The sequence below is a fragment of the Pogoniulus pusillus genome, chromosome 22 (assembly GCF_015220805.1).
Source record: "Pogoniulus pusillus isolate bPogPus1 chromosome 22, bPogPus1.pri, whole genome shotgun sequence".
NCBI classification, from domain to species: Eukaryota; Metazoa; Chordata; class Aves; order Piciformes; family Lybiidae; genus Pogoniulus; species Pogoniulus pusillus.
The window spans coordinates 9,895,923-9,914,839 of NC_087285.1; the positions used below are offsets into that span (position 1 = coordinate 9,895,923).

Below are 18,917 nucleotides of genomic sequence, written 5' to 3' on the forward strand. Positions count from 1 at the left end.
CTTACTTATCACAGTCTTCAAAATCTGTACATATGAGTATGCAAGGAAGTGCAGAACCACTACAGTGCTTACAAAAGCAAGGTCAGAAACAGGAGGATACTGACAAGACTGTGCTCATGCCAACCCAACAGCAAGGAGTCATTCCTTCAAAAAATGCCTTCTGAAGTATAGCCTAAGGCTATAAGGGGAGGAATGACATTAAGGATGCCTATATCAAAGCATACAAAGGCATGGAGAGTTATTTAAATCTGGTCACTAAAAATGTTTGGCCTCACAGACAGCACCACCATAGACATATCTCCAGCTAGGAGGTTAACTTCACTCAGGTTGCCCAGAGAAAATGGTTCCTTCCAATATGTCTCCATTAATTATTTAACAAGACAAAACATGCTTTTTTATAAATAAATAAATAAATTAGTGAGATGATCATAGGAGGTGTACAAGGCCAGGCTGGATGTGGCCTTGAGTGACTTGCCTAGTAGTGACCTTGAGTGACTTGCCTAGTGGAAGGTGTCCTTGGTGGGGTGGCTGGAACTAAATCATCTTTAAGGTCCCTTCCAACCCAAACCAGTCTAGCAATCTATGAGAGGTGTCAAAGTGGGCACATAAAATGTTAGCTGTCTTAAAAACATCCCATCTACAACTTCTGGTCAGACCACAGGATTTGTTTTTAGCTACTCAGAACACAAACTGGGTAACTGTCTGCTGGCACTGAAATTACCCTGCCACCCTGTAAACTTTTGGGTGCTCAGTCAGAAGCCAAACAAAAATGGTGCCTTATTTTCAGTATCAGAGGGTTTCTTCTAATTTTGCCTTCAGCTGTTGCATCGTGGTGGACTCTTTTAGTATTTCAAGTATATTTATGTTTGAGCTTCCAGCAATAACTGCACTAAAATAAGACCTGGTAACTGGGAGAAGAGCTAACTAGGTAAGAAATGAAGGGGAATAAGCTTATTTTGTGCTTGCAAAAATAGTTTAAGCTGAAACAAGCAGTGACTAGTACAGATGTCAAATACAGACATGTCCATGGTCAGCAAGAGTTAACTTTCAGGACAGAATTTCTGGGTATCTCAAGCTGGAAAAGATCTATAAAGATCATCGAGTCAAACTCTCTGCTTCTCACAGGACTACCTAAAATTAAAATAAGTTTAGCTTGGTGAACCTTAGACCTTTGCTTTCAAAGTGTTTTACAGTGACAGTGGACCATAGGTTGAGTCCATCTACCATTAAGTATTTTCAGAGACTCTGGAAAGTCATTTGGCCAGGGGCTGCACTTTCTGTGTTCCTCGAGGGACTTTTTTTGCGTGCACAAAGGAACAACTTCACTCCAGGTAAGGCCTGGAGTACAGCATCCAGATCTGGAGGCCGAAACGCAGGAAGGACATGGACCTGATGAAGTGGGTCCAGAGGAGGGCCACCAAGATGACTAGGGGACTGGAACACCTCAGCTACAAGGACAGGCTGAAAGAGCTGGGATTGTTCAGCCTAGACAAGGTTCCACAGAGACCTAATGGCAACCTTTCAGTATCTGAAGGGGGACTACAAGAAAGCTGGGGAGGGACTTTTTACAAGGGCATCCTTCTTATGCTGGGGGCACCAGAAATGGATGCAGTGCTCCAGATGGTTTCTTACCAGAGTAGAAAGGCAGAATTCCCTCCCAGGTCCTGCAGGTCATACTGCTTTGGATGCATCCCAGCACACAGCTGCCTTCTGCCACACAGCTGCCAGCAACCATTGCTGGTTCATGGCAAGTTTATCATCAGCTGGCATCCCCAAGTCCTATTTGTGGCTGCTCTTGAACCACACCTCACCCAGCCTGTATCTGTGCTTAGGTAGCTGTTTCAAAGACACTCAAGCTCTCATTTAATTTCTGAGTGTCTGGAATAAAGAGTCAATATCCCAAACCTGCTTGTATCCATCCTGTATTAATATTTCGTATTTACAAGACCAGTGAGTACTGCATTGTGTAACTGTAGCAATTTGATGACTCATCCCTGCACCATTCCCGAGTATCCAACCATGAAGGCTTGCAAAACTTGCACATCATGCAAACTATTTTGCTGAAAATAAGTATGTTGAGCCCCAAATATTTAAAGCCACTTTCTCTACACCTGACCCTCAAAACAGAAAGCACCACTTTCATGCAGAACGGGCTAACTGAAAGCATGGCGAACTCAGTTCTGAAGTCATTTAGGCAAGGTTTGAGGGCTGTGTTAAGCCTTGCTGTAACATTTTCAATTGATAAGCTCAAGCTGGTAGTTGAACAAATTTGAATCAATATTAACAGTAAAATCTGAGATTGTGCAAGAACACCCAAGTCAGCAGCAGCCAGGGAGTCTTACTGCAGTGCCCCACCTGAGCCTTATGGATAGATTTTTACCCCAGCTGAAAACTGTCTTTATTTTTCAGTTGGACTCAACAGCCCTTTCCCAGCACAACAGCAGGTTACAAGTGTTGCTTGTTTTAGTGCTGTGTCCATTCATGCCCTTAACTCTATGATCACAGCCTTTCTGGGCAGATACTGGATAGTTAAGAGACTGGAGCATCTCTCTTAGAAAGACCGAGAGACCTGGGGCTCTTTAGCCTGGAGAAGAAAAGGCTAAGAGAGGACCTTACCAATGTCTACAAATATCTGAAGAGTAGCTGTCAGGAGGATGGAATCAGTCTCTTTTCAGTGACACCCAAGTGACAGGATATGGGGCAGTGGATGTAAACTCAACCACAAGAAATTCCATCTCAACATGAGAAAACCCTTTACTGTGAGCCCTGGAGCAGGCTGTCCAAAGACGCTGTGGAGCCTCCTCCTCTAGAGATTTACAAAACCCACCTGGACACATTCCAGGGTGACCTGCCCTAGGTGGTCCCACTTCGCGGCGGGAGGTTGTACTCGATCTCTGGAGGTCCCTTTCGACCCTTAGCACTCTGTGATTCTCCATGCAAGTATATCAGCAATCCAAAATTGCCCAGAGCAAGAAAATCAATACTTAAATCTTGTATTAAAGCTGCCATCAGGCATATCACTGATATCACTGCAAATGGCTGCCATCAACTACCTAAAATGCTCCTGAGTAACCATAACTCCAGAGTATGAGTATCCCACAAGAGAAATCCTTTCTGCCTGCAAATAATAAATTAACAGCAAAACACTTACAGCAGAAGCATGGCTATACCAAATTGCCTGTAGAAAGGTACAGACACTAAGAGCCAGGCATCAGATTTTCTTAATTAAGTAATGACAAAATAAGTTACCTTGAGTTCTCAGCTACAATTACTACTATTGATTTTGCACTAACAATAGAGCTAATGGTTCATCTAATTATTTTTCCAAATAAACTTATTTAGTGGAATCAACCTGTGCTCCTAATCTCAATCCATCACGAAGAAGGGAAGACTCCAGAGAGATCTTAATGCCACAGTTCAACACCTGAAAGTGACCTACAAAAAGGCTGGGGAGGTACTGTTTAGAAGGGCCTATGGTGACAGGGCAATGGCTTGAAACTGGAGCAGGGCAGATTTAGGTTGGACATCAGGAAGAAGTTCTTCACAACGAGGGTGGTGAAATACTGGAGCAGGTTGCCCTGGGGATGTGATTGAGGCCCAATCCCTGGAGACATTCAAGATCAGACTTGATGTGGCCCTGAGCAGGCTGATCTAGTTGGAAGTGTCCCTGCTGACTGAAAGAGGGTTGGACAAGTTGACTTTGAGAGTCACTTCCAACCCAAGGCAATCTGTATATCAGTAAAATGTTTTCTCAGTGCAAATTTAAGACTCAAGGGAAACTTGGAATTGTGTTTCCTGCACAGTGAACTCATTGAAACTACTGAAATAAATGCACCACCTTTGCAGAGCTTCCTCTGCATCACTTGTCCCATGCTACACATTTAAATGTCCAGACCACTTATATCTATGACTACACCAAAAGCTACCCTAAAAAATTGCACTGTTAGGGAGTTAAGGAGATTAGTTGAGATTTTTTTTAGTCTAATGGAAACAAAGTAGTGTTTACTATGTTGTAAGCTGTCTCAAGCCATGTAAAGAGCCCCTTTAGCTTTTATTTCCTGTATAAAAACACATCACGAATGAAAACTTGAGGGAAAAACACTGTCTCAAGAATATACCAACTTGCCTTCCAGAGCAGATGCAAAGAAAGCTCTTCAGATTCACTCATTTCATTTATAGGACTTGTAAAAGGAAAACAAACTATTTAGAAAGTTACATTTCACTGCTGACTGCTCAAATTAGCACATCCATCAGAACCACTTCAACTGAGGAATTTAAGCAGGCAAACAGCAGCTGACTTCAAGGACTCCAGAAGCAGCCAAGCCATTTTAGAGCTCCCTGACACATCCCTACAATCAATACCCTATTTCTACATAAGCACTCGTGTTTCAAAGCCCAAACCAGCTTGCACACCCCTCCTGCCAGCCAAGGAGATCAACTGGAGCATCACTTCCACTAGTGCTAGCATCGTGTGGGCACTCCAAGTCAGGTCCATGGCAGATTCTAAAGTAGACTTTGTGCTGAACAGCACTGAGTACAAATGATCCAAGTTGCCTGTTTTTCTCTGCATTATGTTCAGCAACAAAGAGGGCAAACCCTACAAGGTTCCCCTTCACAATGAACAAGCCTGTTAGCAGTATTTCAGATGAAAGGAGGGTAAGTAACACCTCACATGCAAATTTCAGGCTAAGCCAGTTAATTAGATGAGTTCAGATTCATCAAAAAAGAAATTAGCCTGTGTTAAGTTTAACTACATTTGCAACTTGGCTGCCTGCTGCAAAGTTAAAAATACTTCAAGGGTTATTCCTAGATTCCCAGAGGAAATTTCGGTTCAGATCTCTGCTGCTAGTTCCATGTCAAACCAGCTTTGTCCAAATTTAGTTACCTCAAGGTGCTGGCCAACAGATAGGCACAACCCTCAACACCAAGGTGTCTAAACAGCAGTATGAATAACAGACCACTAATGGGCATCAAAAATACACTGCAGCCAGCTCAGGATCCAGACCATTAAACCTTTTTTTTTTCAGAATCTGACCTTTTTTTAATTCATATCCACTACAGCTTAACACATGTAGTAGTTCTTATTACCTCTGTCTTCCCCTCAGATCTCTTTTGAGATCTTCAGCCCTTGAACCCTGGAGGAAAATAATATCATGGAGCAGAAGGAAGAAAAGCAGCAGACAGGTACATCCACCAGTGAGAATAGTGGCTGAGCATAAAACACTAATACCACACACACCAAAGCACAGACAACTGCAGAGTAATTGAAAATAAGCAACTCCAAACAACCGCAAGCCCACAGCCACAAATTCATGGGCATTAAATACTAACAGACTAGAGCTGAGGAACCAAAAGAAGCTACAGGCTTCATTAAACATTCACTGCATTCTCCAAACATGCCTATTGAGAGTAACCATCACAAGTCCCTCCCCAGCTTTCTTATACTCCCCCTTCAGGTAGTGGAAAGCCTGGAGAAGAGAAGGCTCCCGGGAGACCTTAGAGTGGCCTTCCAGTATCTGCAGTGCTAGGATGAGCAGCAATGTCTGAGCTGGAAGAAGGGATATTTAGACTGGAGATTAGGAAGAAATTCTTCACAGTGAGGGTGGTGAGACACCAGAACAGGTTGCCCAGGGAGGTCATGGATGCCCTGTCCGTGGAGGTATTCAAGGCCACAATGGATGAGGCTTTCAGCAATTTGATCTAGCAGAAGGTGTCTCTCAGGAAGTTGAAACTAGGTGATTTTGAAGGTCCCTTCCAATCTAAACCATTCCATGAATCTATGAATTAAATACTCAATAAAACTGAAGCCTGAAACCAGCCAGCCACGCCAAGAAAGAAACCTCTGCTTTTCTAAGTCCAGCTTTTTGTTCCAAAGATGTCTGGTAACTCATGACTCCAAATCTGGCAACTCATGAAATGGTATCAACTCATCCTAACTATTCAGGAAGTCCTACTTATTCATTAATTGTCTGAAACACAATCTTTTGCTTATAGACAATTTCAGTGTCTTTCTGTAATTACTGATATCCAAGCAACTAGCAGAAAACCTTATCTCAAAGAGGGCTGCAGGCTAACTTCAGCTGAAGAAAACTATTCAGTAATACAAGATGGAAAAAAAAACCCTCCAATTATTTCTTCAAATCCCCACTCAGCCTTGCCTGGGGTTAGCCCAACACTCTGCATGTAAGCGCAGATCTTATCTAGGTATTAAGAGGAATGTGCAATTGCATCACTTAAGATTTCACATGATTTCTATAATGGATGTCTAAATGCTTCTGGCCTGTAAGGCCAGCACCACTTCTCTCTCTGCAGCTTCAAGAGACAGTTGATTAATGCAAAAAGCACATCATAGGAAGGCTGTAGAGAACAGGATCTGAGAACTGGAGAAGCAGCTGCTCACTGTCTCAGGTTCCTCTTTTTGGAGGATTATTTTTAATCTGTGACTTACTCTGTGTTACAGCACACCATCTTGCAGGGGTGTAAATGGAAGGTGATAAGCTGCTGCACGGGCCAGTGACTGCATTAGCTTTGATGGGAACATAAATTAATGTTTGAAATTACTGCAGCTCTGAGCAATGGCTCTGGATTTCCTCAGGCATGATCTAGTATCATCTGTTGATACACGAATCCATCATGAAGAAACAGACTTACTGCCTTAGGGACAGATCCTGCCCAGAAACAACAGAATGTCATCTCCAATGGTACACGAGAGAAACACTAGCACAAGGCCGGCTGGTGAGTCTCCCAAAGGGCTAAGGACCAGATCTTTAAGCTCATGTTACTTACACAACATTCACAAGTCCCTCCTGCAGCAGCCAGCAGCTCAGTGAACTATCTCAAGAGGAAGTCATATCATCACTTCCTCCTTATCTCCACCATAAAGATTAAGTAAATTACTAACTTTTGAATACTACCAACTTCTAAAGAAAAGAAAGTTAAGAGAACTGCTCACTAACAGCCACAAGTGAAACAACTGGAGAAGAGAAAGAGACTGCTGAAAGGAGTCACTCTTCTGTTGAAGCAAGCTTGAAGCTTGGACACGAAGTCACAAAGTCAGACAATCACAGAATGTGAGGGGCTGGAAGGGACGTCAAAAGATCGAGTCCACCCCCCCTGCCAGAGGAGAATCACCTAGGACAGGTCAGACAGGAACACACCCAGTTGGGAGTTGCATGTCTCCAGAGAAGGAGACTCCACAACCTCTTTGGGCAGCCTGCTGCAGGGCTGTTACCCTCACAAGTGAAAAAGTTTTTCCTTATGTTTATGTGGAACCTCCCATGCTCCAGTGTCCAACCCTTAGTGCTCTCTCAAAGCTGCTGAAAACAAAGCCTAAAAAAAGCACTCATATGTACTGAGCTGTTTATACCAGCAAAACCCTCTACCCACAAGCAGAAAGGTCAGTGGTTGGCAGCACCAAACAGCCCCACCCTGGAGAGGCCACTGCAGATGACCAACGTGCAGAGTGGTTTTGCAGGCTGCCTTTCAGCTCTCAGCCCAGAGTCACCATTTGCTGCATGCTTAACACAGCCCAGAAGGAACAGAATCCATGGGCAGCCACCAGCAAGTGGTGTATGTCATGTCTGGGGAAAAAACATCAGGAACCAAAATCTACAGAGATTTACTCCATTTACTACTCTCCTGCCACCAGGGAACACACTTCCGCTCCTCAGCTAAGGAAACTCAAGAAGAAGAGCTCAGTTCATGGATCAATACCAGCTCACTGGCTGAAGTTTAATGTAATCTACTAAGTAACCACTCTCTCCTCCTTAAATATAAACCATACAAATTGACCCAATATAGAGAAGGTCTCTTCTCACTGCTAAGAACAAACAGGCTTAGTTAATTATTAAAGTCATAAAGCTCAAAGCACTCAGACACACAAAAGATGACTGCAAAAAGTGCTTATCATAACACTTTCCTTCAGATAATAAACCATGCTTAGGAAAAAAAACAACCCATGCATTTTACATCTTATCTCACTCGTGTCTAGACCTAAAAACAAGCCATGGCCACACTAGCAGGAAGCACCACAAGCTGATGGCACTGCAGGAGACTGCAGCCAGAGCTATACCCAGCTCTCCTGGGAATGCGTCCAGAACACCAGCCCCAGTATCAGGCACTCCACAACAAAAAGTACATTGGGATATCAGAGTGTGGTCTGCAGGAGACCACCAGGATGTCTGAGCACAAGAGAGGAGCTAATAAAATGCAATATTACCATCTACAAAATATTTGCAATGTAGATTTATGGAATGGTTTAGGTTGGAATGGACCTTAAAGATAACCTAGTTCCAACTTCCCTGCCGTGACAGAGACACCTTCCACTAGACCAGACTGCTCAAGGCATCATCCAACCTGGCCTTGAACACTTCCAGGTGAGGGGGCATCTACAACCTCTCTGGACCACCCGTTCGAGTGTCTCACCACTCCCACTGTCAAGAATGTCTCTCTAATCTCCAGTCTAAACTTGCCCTCCTCAAGCACCTTGTTCTATCACTACAAGCCCTTGTACAAAAGTCCCTCCCCAGTGTTCTTGCGGCCCCCTGCACGTCCTGGGAAAGCTGCTCCAAGGCCTCTTTGGAGCCTTCTCTTCTCCACTCTGAACAGCCCCAGCCTGTCTTCATAGGGGAGGTTCTTCAGCCCTCTGACCATCCTCATGGCCTCATCTGGACCCACTCCAACAGTTCTATGTCACTCTTATTCTAGGGGCATCAGTACTAGATCCAGTGCTCTAGGTGGGGTCTCACCAGAGCAGAGGTGCTCACACTGCTTTTGATTCAGCCTGGGATACACAACTACATGCAGCTAACGCCGAGCTGCCACATCAGTCCTCAGAGTCTGCAACACATACAGACTATGAACTGAAAAATAACAAAACACAGATACTATTAAAAACTGCTGAAACTAAAATCCAATCACTGCACAACATGACAGCAGCCTTTAAGTACCTTTAATTGCTGCTACACTACTAAGCTTAGTTTTAAAGTTTCCTGCCTCAAAGAAGTCTGTTTAAACTGGAGGAACAAGCCCAAATATTTCAGATATTGGAGAGAACATTCTGTTCCTGTAATGAAAAGGAATCAAATATGTATTTCTTTTTAATGGACCTGTTGGACTGCTTCCAAAAGAGAAATGGTAACAACCTCACTGTTTTGAGGCAAAATACCAGAAAACATGTCAAAGAAGTATTTGTAAATGACTTCAAACCTAAGAGAAGAAGCAAAGCAGTTGTCTGGGTAGGAGAACTCTTTTGAACAGCTGCATAGAAGAATAACATTTTCAAAAGGGTGCAGACAACACAGCACCAGGCTATTCATCACCCACCCATTTGTCATTTCATGCACCACAGGGAAAGGGTTCAGCAGAATGCAGCCCCTGCACTCAGTGGCATTTAAAGAACACTGCATCACATCCGTGTCTGAATTCGTACTGGGAACAACAGATGAAGTTTTTGTGTCATTAAGCCAGAATTCAAAAGTCTTCACTTACAGGTTATTTTCAACTCTAGTCTCCATTGTTGTACTTCCTTCTAACATCTGAACAGAAATATCAAGCAACAGAAGCTCACAGTTAGTAAGGAATAACAAACAGAAGCTGAAGCAAGTTAATGTTAAATCATATCAATAGACAAACTCCCTTCTTCAGGCCTCAGCTCAGCTGTAATTTCTCACTGCTAATAAATCATTTCCTTTGCAGGAAATGCTATTGCAAGGAACAAATATTCAAACTCTAATGCTCCAGAACTCCACTTACCACTCATAAGCACTGAATGCTTCCGAATGGCAATAAACTATGAACTGGCCAATTCTAATGGCTTTTATGACCACATATTTGGGAAGAAAGCTACAGAAAGTCAATCAATACAGCCTTGTTTTAATCAATAAGCAGGGATGACACTGGCAGGAAGGAAATGTCACCTTCCTACTGCTTGTCCATTACCAGGACACGTGGTATAAGAATGAAAACGCAGAGCAAGGAAAAGCTATAGAGTTAGGCACTCGTTGTGCACTAGTCAAGGGCAAAAGACAGGTAAAATGAAGTGCACTATCACAAGTCTACAGACCACTGGGAGAACAAGCTGGGAGGACTCAGGTAGCTTTGAGTGTGAGAAAACTATGAATATCAAGATCTAGCCTCTAGTGAAAGAAGATGACTTCTCACACTGGAAGGTCTAGAAATGAAGTTTCATGTTCCTGTAGTGAATGGGTGCTCTGTCAGAGCTTCCAAGCTACATACTCCCCATTGTGAAGAGAACATAGACAGAATGAGGTATTCTGGAAACTTTAAGGATCATACACGGGAAGGTGTAGGAAAAAGCCCAGAACATTGAGAGGGGAGGTCTAAACAAGCAAGAACAAAATAGCAGTTTTAGCAGATAGATACAATGATCTCTGTTTAAAAAAAAACAAACAGCCAACCAACATCATGAAGGAAAAAGTGTGACTTAGAGAAAAGGGAGAGTAGGCTGAGAGCTATTTGGTTAACAGGTTAATTTCATTACATCTAATAATTTATTGCCCAAGCACTATCTTATCACATCTTAAATTATGCAAAAATTCAAAGCCATGTTTGAGCACTTATCTTCTGTTGCTTAATGATTAGTTTTCAGTTCACACTGGAGATGTTTACTTCCAGAACCAAGCACAGTGGACATTTCCCTCTGCTTGATGGGGCTGATACAGCTATTTCTCAAACCAGCATGACAGTGGATGTTCAAAACCACTGCAACACCTCACGAGGATGAAGCTAGGGAAGATGATGTATCCATATGGCTGCATTACACAACTGCTAGCTAACAGAACCAGTTTCTCCAAACACCTAAATAAGAGACCAGTATGCTCTTAATCTTGATGTCAAGTCCATATCAAAGAGGATGAAAACAGGAGCTATTCAAAACCAAATTCACAATGGTAAGCCCCTTTGCTCAAAAGCATCATTAATCAAGTAGTTACAAATAAGGCCTCAGAATCTAGTAGTTTCAGTACTATGAACTGGTATTTAAGCTATCACAGAATGGTAGGAGTTAAAAGGGACTTCCAGAGATTGAGTCCAACCCCCCTGCCAGAGAAGGATCACCTAGAGCAGGTCACACAGGAAGGCATCCATAGAAGGAGACTCCACATCGTCTTTGGGTAGCCTGCTCCAGGGCTCTGAAACCCTCACAGTGGCAAAGTCTTTCCTTACGTTCCAGTGGAACCTCCTCTGCTCCAGCTTGCACCTACTGACCCCTGTCCCGTCACTGGGCATCACTGATCAGAGCCTGGCTCTGTCCTTCCAACACTGCCCTTTGCATCTCTATAAACACGAATGGGGTCATCTCTCAGTCTCCTCTGCTCCATCTGAGAAGAGCCTACATAGGGTTTATGATTGGAAAGGCAAGAGCAAACCTAATCTCTGCTTTCTTATTTTAGACTGATAATAGATTACTTTTGAAGCCTAAACACTTGAAACAACATTAAGATCGAATAAAGCTTCCCAAAGAAATTCTACAAGGCTCCAGATTTAAGATTAGGGGGCCTTCCCCCAACCTCTTTCTGGTCTATTCACTAATTACACATCCAACACACACAGATAACAGATACAACTCCCAGATAACTTCAGTGAGTCATTGAAGGGCTTCTCTATTTCCCATCTTAAACTTCCTATTAATCATCATTACACTAATTGAATGCCATACAACAAAGACCTCCTTGTATTTATGCCCTGCCTGTTTTCATTTGAGGGTTTACAGCTCAGCAAACAAAGAAGGGCAAATTGTGGTACCAAAAATAAGAAATGGGGAAAAACAGCTGGTGCCACTTTCACTTCCAGGTTCCCCTTCGGATGTCACTGAGTCACGCAATGGAAAAGAGAACCCTTCTTGTTCTAAGCATCTGTGGGAGATTTATTTAAAAGATATTCAAAAATTCTTACTCCTCCTTGTAGTTCTACAAAAAATATATTTTTTTTAAAGTCTTTATTTTGGAACAAAATTTAAACTAACAAGGCTTTCTACTGCATCCCAAGTGGTGCACTCTACAGGTAGCAGTTTAAGGTAGTCATCCCTCTTATTCTGTAAACAACCCATCAGGATGCACAGGCAGGAGGAAAGCCTCAAGCCCTACAACATCCAGAAGGGTCAAATGTGAGGGTCCCTTGAATACATCCAGGGATGGGGCCTCAACTACCTCCCTGGGCAACCTGTTGCAGTGTTCCAGCACCCTCATGGTAAAGAGCTTGTTCCTAACATCCAATCCAAATCTGCTCTTTTCTAATTTCAAACCATTGCCCCTGGTGATATCACTACAGGCCTTTGTAAACAGTTCATCTCCAGCTTTCTCAGAGGCCCCCTACAGGTACTGGAAAGCCACTATTAGGTTCTCTGGAGCCTCTTCTTCAGGCTGAACAACCTCAGCTCCTTCAGCCTGTCTGCACAGGAGAGGTGCTCCAGCCCTCTGATCATCTTTGTGGCCTCCTCTGGACTCATCCATCAGATCCATGTCCTTCCTCTGCTGAAGGCTCCAGACCTAGAGTTTAAAATCTTCTGGGACTGTTGAATTCCTACAAGCGTGTGGAGCAAAAAACTCACACAAATTAACTGGTACTTCCAATGTGGCTTCCATGACAGTTGACAGAACAGATCCATAACAATTCCAGAAAACAACACAGGTTTTAGAACCTCCCACAGAACAGCCACACCAGCTATGGGTTTGGACCAGGTATGACACCGCATTTGAGTGCTAACAGCTTTCCAAAACTCTTGTGTAGAAAGCAGCACCTTCATGAACAAACTAGTCAGTATTTTATCTTGCAATAAGTATTAGTCAACAGGAGTTTGTCATACTACTGCCCAGCCTGCTCTGAGCTTTCACCTCTCCAATTGACAGCTAACTACTATGCACCTACTGATACTGTGGCGGAAAGAAAACAAGACTTCATAATAAAGAGGTTTGCTACTACTTCAATTGATTACACAGATTTTTCTGTCAGTAATACTGTTTCAGCAAAAAGACTAGTTGGAGGAAAAAAAAGAATTGCTTTGCCATGACATGCTGATGAGATGCTTGCAAACAGTTGATTTGTAAGACACTTGGGGTGGTCATAATGTTCTCAGATTCATCAAGAAGAGTCCTTGCAATTCCCAAACAAGGCATTTGGAGCAGCAGGGAACCTGAAACTGATAGGGAGCCCCAAGTCTGACAAAGCCTCCAAAATTCCTTGTGTGGGAATCTAGTACCTCATCTCCTTCAATGCTTGTAGTCCATGAAACTAAAATCTACACCTACCACTGAAAAGGCAGCAACTGACAGCAAAACTGCTCCTAGCCTGAAACAGTTCTCAAACTGTTAAATTCAATTAGGCACAAGTCAGAAGTTCAAAAGTTAGGTAAGAGAGGAGGCAAAAAAATTAAGCAAGACAGTGTAGGATTGCAACTACATCTACATCGAGGAGCAGCAGCAACTGCGACCAGCTTACTGCTCACATCCCTCACCAAAATTCACCAACAAGCCTTGCACCAATTACTGACTCATCCCACCAGACTCCATCCCATCACAATCCATCTTAAAATCAACTATGATGGCTTGCTGAAGAATTCTTAGAGGCTCCATGGCCACTGAGAGAGTTACATTCCAGAACAAAAAAAAAAATCTAAATTCCTACTGAGAAAGATTTTGCTTTTCCAGTGAGGGGGGGAATCCTCAGGATCAGAGAAAGATCAGAAGTTTCTGTATTATAATTAGCTTATAAATACTTCCAAGACAGATACCAAACCTCTGTGACTTTGCCCTGTCACAACTATAAGCATCTCCCATAAGCATTACTTGGTACTGCCAATCTCTACTCCTGTTATCCCTCTCTATGTTTATCTCGGTCACGGTTCCCACACACATACTCTTTGAATAGTATTTCAAAACTTGAAACACAAAGCATTCAACCAGGAAAAGATGTTTATCTGAATTTTGAAAGATTTTTTAGTTCTGAAACACAAATTTGCTGGAACTTCAAATGGCCACATTCTGAAGGCAAGAGATTTTGAAATGAATTGTCACGCCCTAAGGTAAGACACTCAGGTTATCCACTGTCTGAACTCAGACAGACTGCAAACAAAACTCTTATTTAAGTTTCCATTCACAAAAAGCAATTTAAAGTAGTGGGTTTGTACACATGAAAGACTGAGCTACTGACTAAGGCTATCAGAAAAGACAGTACTAAATACTAGTTATGTCCTGCTAAAAACTTTACATTCCAAAGTACTTTAGGAAGCACCACACAGTTGCCCCACAGTTCTGCACCTTCTCTCCAAGGCAAATATCCTGAGAGTTCAATATTTTTAACTGGTATCAAAATCCCTCTTTTTATCCGTTCCAATCCCTCCCAAAACAATGAAGAAATAGCAGCAACTCCCTCATCTACAAATTATGCAGGCTCAGCATTAACAGCTTACTAGAAGAAAAACAGAGAACTTGAGATTTAGTGGTCTTCTGTGCAGAGTAAGCCCCCATCCCTTGTTCTTTTCCTTTAAAAGCTAAACTAACAAAGGAAGATAAAGGGCTCCAGGACTCTGTGTTAACTATTCTACATTCAAACTTGCCAATAACAGTAATATAAGGCTGTAACCAGGACCACACTTAGTAGAAAACAAAAAGCTTATCCGTTCTACATGAAATCAGACAAATATTACAGGCTGGTCAGTTCATTGTAAGTTAAGAGAAATGGCAAAGCTCATTTATGGTTTTTTTTTTCAATTAAACAAGAAAGCAAAAGGTAGCAGGCAACATGCACAACTATGCTACTTATATCACAACTTCAGAAAACAGGCAATAAAACACAAACGCTCTCCCACCCACCCCCCACCCCCGGAGCCTACTGTACAGAAAAGCCCTCTTAAGGTTGACTCCTACAATGCAGTTAAGTAGAAGCTTTCAGAAAAGGAGGCAGGAAAAAAAAAAAACCAAAACACCAAAAACATTTAGCAGACTTAACAATTCGATTAAAACAGAGTCCTGAGAGTTTAAACACATGTTCAACAGCATACGCATAACATTTACAACAAGAAAGAAGAAAGGCACCTGGAGACATCTGACACTGGGCATGCTCTGCAGGCATCTCAGTGCGCACATGCTCTCTACCAGGTTGGAGCAGCCTAGCCACAAAGACCTTGGCACAGAACACTGCAGGGTGACAAAAAGGAAGGAAGAGAAGAAGCGGTTAGATGCCACAACAAATCACTCAAGGCAGGCAACTCATTAGTATGTTAACGTGGGTACTTATCTATGTTATATCTACAGTAATCACAGGGTTAGTGGCCAAGGGTAAAATAACGACTGAAGATCCTTTTCAGAAACAAGCCATCCCTCTGGTCTGACAAGGAGAACAATCTCATGTTCCTCATTTGCACCCATGTCACCAGATTAATAATTTAGCTCTCTACCAGTAGTATCAGGGTTGTTACAGTTTGGGTCCATCCACACACTGCTACCACCAGAAGTTCTGCTGCAGTGGGGGAAGATGCCTTCCTCACTCAGCAAACCATCCTGGCCACAACTGCTTGGGAAGTTTGTGCCTGTGCAGCCACCCTTGGGGAACAAGTGCAGGAGCTTTTCATTAGAGTGGCACATCTTCAGAATACAACCTGGAGGAGCTTTGGTAATTAAGGTTTGGCACCTTGCTCTGCCTCAACTTTCTCAAATAATTTGAACTTACTTATTCCCACAGCAAAGCCAAGGTGAACTTTTGAGGTTACAACCCACATACTGGGATACTGACAACTCCTTTCTGGAGAAGAACCATGCCTAGCTAAGTTTTAATTGCAACACCAAGTTCTGCTTAGTCAAGATGCAGAATAGTGTCCTGATTAAATGGGTTATTGGGGGGAAAAAGGTTGGATTATCCATTGAGGGTATCCTAAACCTGAATTTTACCCTAACTACGTATTATTACTCGAACCACCACCCAAGCCAGAAACAACCAGCTTTAACTACCAGACTCCACACTACAACTTAGGAAAAAACTGGGGTCCTTTTTTTCCTTTTCTGAAGAAATCTGATGCAGATTCCCCAAAGCTTTTAGAGCCCCACAACATGATTTCCCAGTTCCTCTTCCAGAGTACCACACACACTACTAATCATCAGAAGGAGTTAGTGAAAGGGAAATGTGGCACCCACTGAGCTTTCAATAGTTTTTATACGGGATTCCAAGTTAGCTGTAACAAATACCAAACCTCTACAAGAAGAGCTCAACAGAGAACAGTCAAAAAAGGAGAAACCAAAGTGAAGATTCATGGAAAGCAGTTTATGAGTTTGCACCAGTCACGAAGAGAGCTCCAGAGGTTAAAAACTTTTTTCTTTCTTTGGTATCTTATGAATAAAACAAAAGAAAGTTTATTTTCATCTCCATGCTAAGGAGAGATATTAAAGGAAAAACAGAAGAATCACCTTAGCAACATCAAAACACACAGGAACCATCTCCTGTTATCCAGCAGGAAGGTTGTGATTCCATATGGAATCCTGTACTATGCTCTTGGCATGTGATGAGTGGGTGCACACACCTTATGTAGTGAGGTAAAAACAAACCTGTTACTGCTGTATTGTACTATTCCTCATATACTTGATTTATACTTCCTTTATATTATTAAGACTTCCTCACTGCAAGTTTAGAGAAACGTGACTTTTCATTTAGCTAGTGCCAACCCCTCAAAACTTACTTCCCAGAACTGTTCTAAGATAGTCAAACTATCTTAATGTCAATGAGATAACAACCACACAATTTTTAGTCACTGGTCAAACCAACTGCTCATGACGTTGGAAGATGCCAGATCTTATGCAGACAATTTTCATAGATACATAGGTTGGAAGGGACTTTGAAGATCATTTAGTTCCAAGCCCCCACCATGGGCAAAAACTCCTTCCACTAGACCAGGTTGCTCAAGGCATCATCCAACCTGGCTTTGAACACTTCCAGGGGAGCATCAATAACTTCTCTGGGCAACCTGCTTCACTGTCTTATTACCACCCTGACTCTGAAGAATTTCTCCCTAATCCACACCCTGCATCTGCCCTCCTCAAGCTTCAATCCATTCCCTGTCGTCCTATCATTACAAGCCTTTGTAAAAAGTCCCTCTCCAGCTTTCTTGTGGCCCCTTCAGGTACTGAAAGGCTGCTCTAAGGTCTCCCCAGAGCCTTCTTTTTCCATGCTGAAAAGCCCCAAATCTCTCAGTATGTGCCCCTAAAGAAGCTTCTCCTGCCCTCTGATCAACCTCACGGTCTCCTCTGGACCTGCTCCAGCAGTTCTATGAACCTCTGGGCTGCAAGAAGTCATTGCTGGCTGATGTTGAGCTTTTTATCAGCTGACACCCCCAAGTCGTCCTCCTCCTCCGGACTGATCTCCAGCCACTCAAGGCCCAGTCTGGATTTGTACTTGGCATTGCCCCAACCCAGGTGTAGCATCTTGCACTTGGCCTGCTTTAAAGCAAGCCTATACCATCCTTTTTAATCTGTTTCACTACTTAATTTCATTTGGCATAACACCTGAATGGCGTTTCTGTAGCACTGCATTACAGAATTTCAGTGCAACACTACAGACAATTGTTAAAGCTAAGATAAATTTCTACCACTGTAAAGCTGCAGGCCCAGTGAAACTGTTCATGCTGCTCATACCACTTAGTAAAAGTCACTGGTCAATAAACAACCAAGTTCCCTTCTCAAATTTTCAGATCACATACACAAAGCTGTGCATATAATCTGTAATGATTCTGCACCTACAGGAGCCCATCAAGTAAAAGCTAAAAGCAGCTGTTACTAAGTCAAGCTTTCTTTTGGGAAGTGGGTTTTCTTTAACTCTAGCTAAGTAAATATGGGGAGCTTTAAATTATTTTAAAATCCACTGGACAGAGGCCATTTCCATGCCATGCTTAAGCCACACACAAACCTTTCCAGAGTATTAGGAAGCTCTGAATGAAAGGCTTTCTAAAACCCACTGGACGGTCAGCTGCAGCAATGATCTTGCACAATACCACTAATTAAATAGTGCACTCTACTTCACACTAGAATAGGAATGTGCCAATATTTGTGTGCTTCACTGACATGTTACTGCTTGACCCTGCTTACACAGGAACTGTCAGAAATGAAAGCACAATAGTGTATTCAAAATCTAATTTTTGCCTAATGAGTCTGAACTTATGAAGTCACTTCCCACCCACCTCTCCTCAGGATCCTAGGGAGCCACAGCAACACTTAATGAAGCTTGGGGAAGGGAAAATGACCCTGGTAAATGGGCACAATATTAAATGCACATGTAAGGCAGTGGCCATCCCACCATACATGATTAAAATTAGAGCAAAGAAAACTCTTGCTTGTAAGGAACAAACTAATTTGCAGTGCAGGGTTTTAACCGGCTCATGCCATTATACCCCGTGCTCATCTGAACTACTTGCAGGGGAGAAAGCAAGCAGGTGGAAGGGCCTTTACTGCTTTATGATACTGAAAGAACAAAAACAAGTAGAGAAACCCACATTCTGACCTTTTAGATGTCTTAAGTTTGGAAAGATCTATACATTAACTTTACTATAGAATTATAGAATGTTTGGGGCTGGAAGGGAGCTCCAAAGGTCATCCAGTCCAACACCCCTGCAGTCAGCAGGCACATCCTCCACCAGATAAGGCTGCTCACAGCCCTGTCCACCCTGACCTTGACCCGGGCAGCTTGTTGCAGTGTTCCAGGACCCTCGTGGTAAAGAGCTAATGTCCAATCTAAATCAACCTTTCTCTAATTTCAAACAATTACCCTTCATCCCACTGCATTCTATACCTAAGACCTGCTTTGATGGTCCAGCTTCAGGAATTACCTCTCAAGACTTACATTTCAATCTTGGACCTCAACATTAAGAAACCAAATGCTTGCATTTGGCTTCTAAACTATACATTTTTAGTAGCATCAGT

At 42.7% G+C, this 18,917-nt stretch overlaps 1 protein-coding gene across 4 annotated transcripts in view; it reads right to left on the minus strand.

Annotated features, from left to right (window-relative positions):
• FBXW11 (F-box and WD repeat domain containing 11) overlaps window positions 1–18,917 on the minus strand; it is a 70,151-nt gene that overhangs the window by 36,775 nt on the left and 14,459 nt on the right. For 2 of the 4 annotated variants that reach the window (XM_064161648.1, XM_064161649.1), the window contains one exon: window positions 15,051–15,152. The exons of the other annotated variants lie outside the window; for them this stretch is intronic. In XM_064161648.1, the coding sequence (XP_064017718.1) occupies window positions 15,051–15,152 (102 nt within the window). The remainder of the gene's footprint in view (window positions 1–15,050; window positions 15,153–18,917) is intronic. 4 annotated transcript variants of the gene reach the window in all.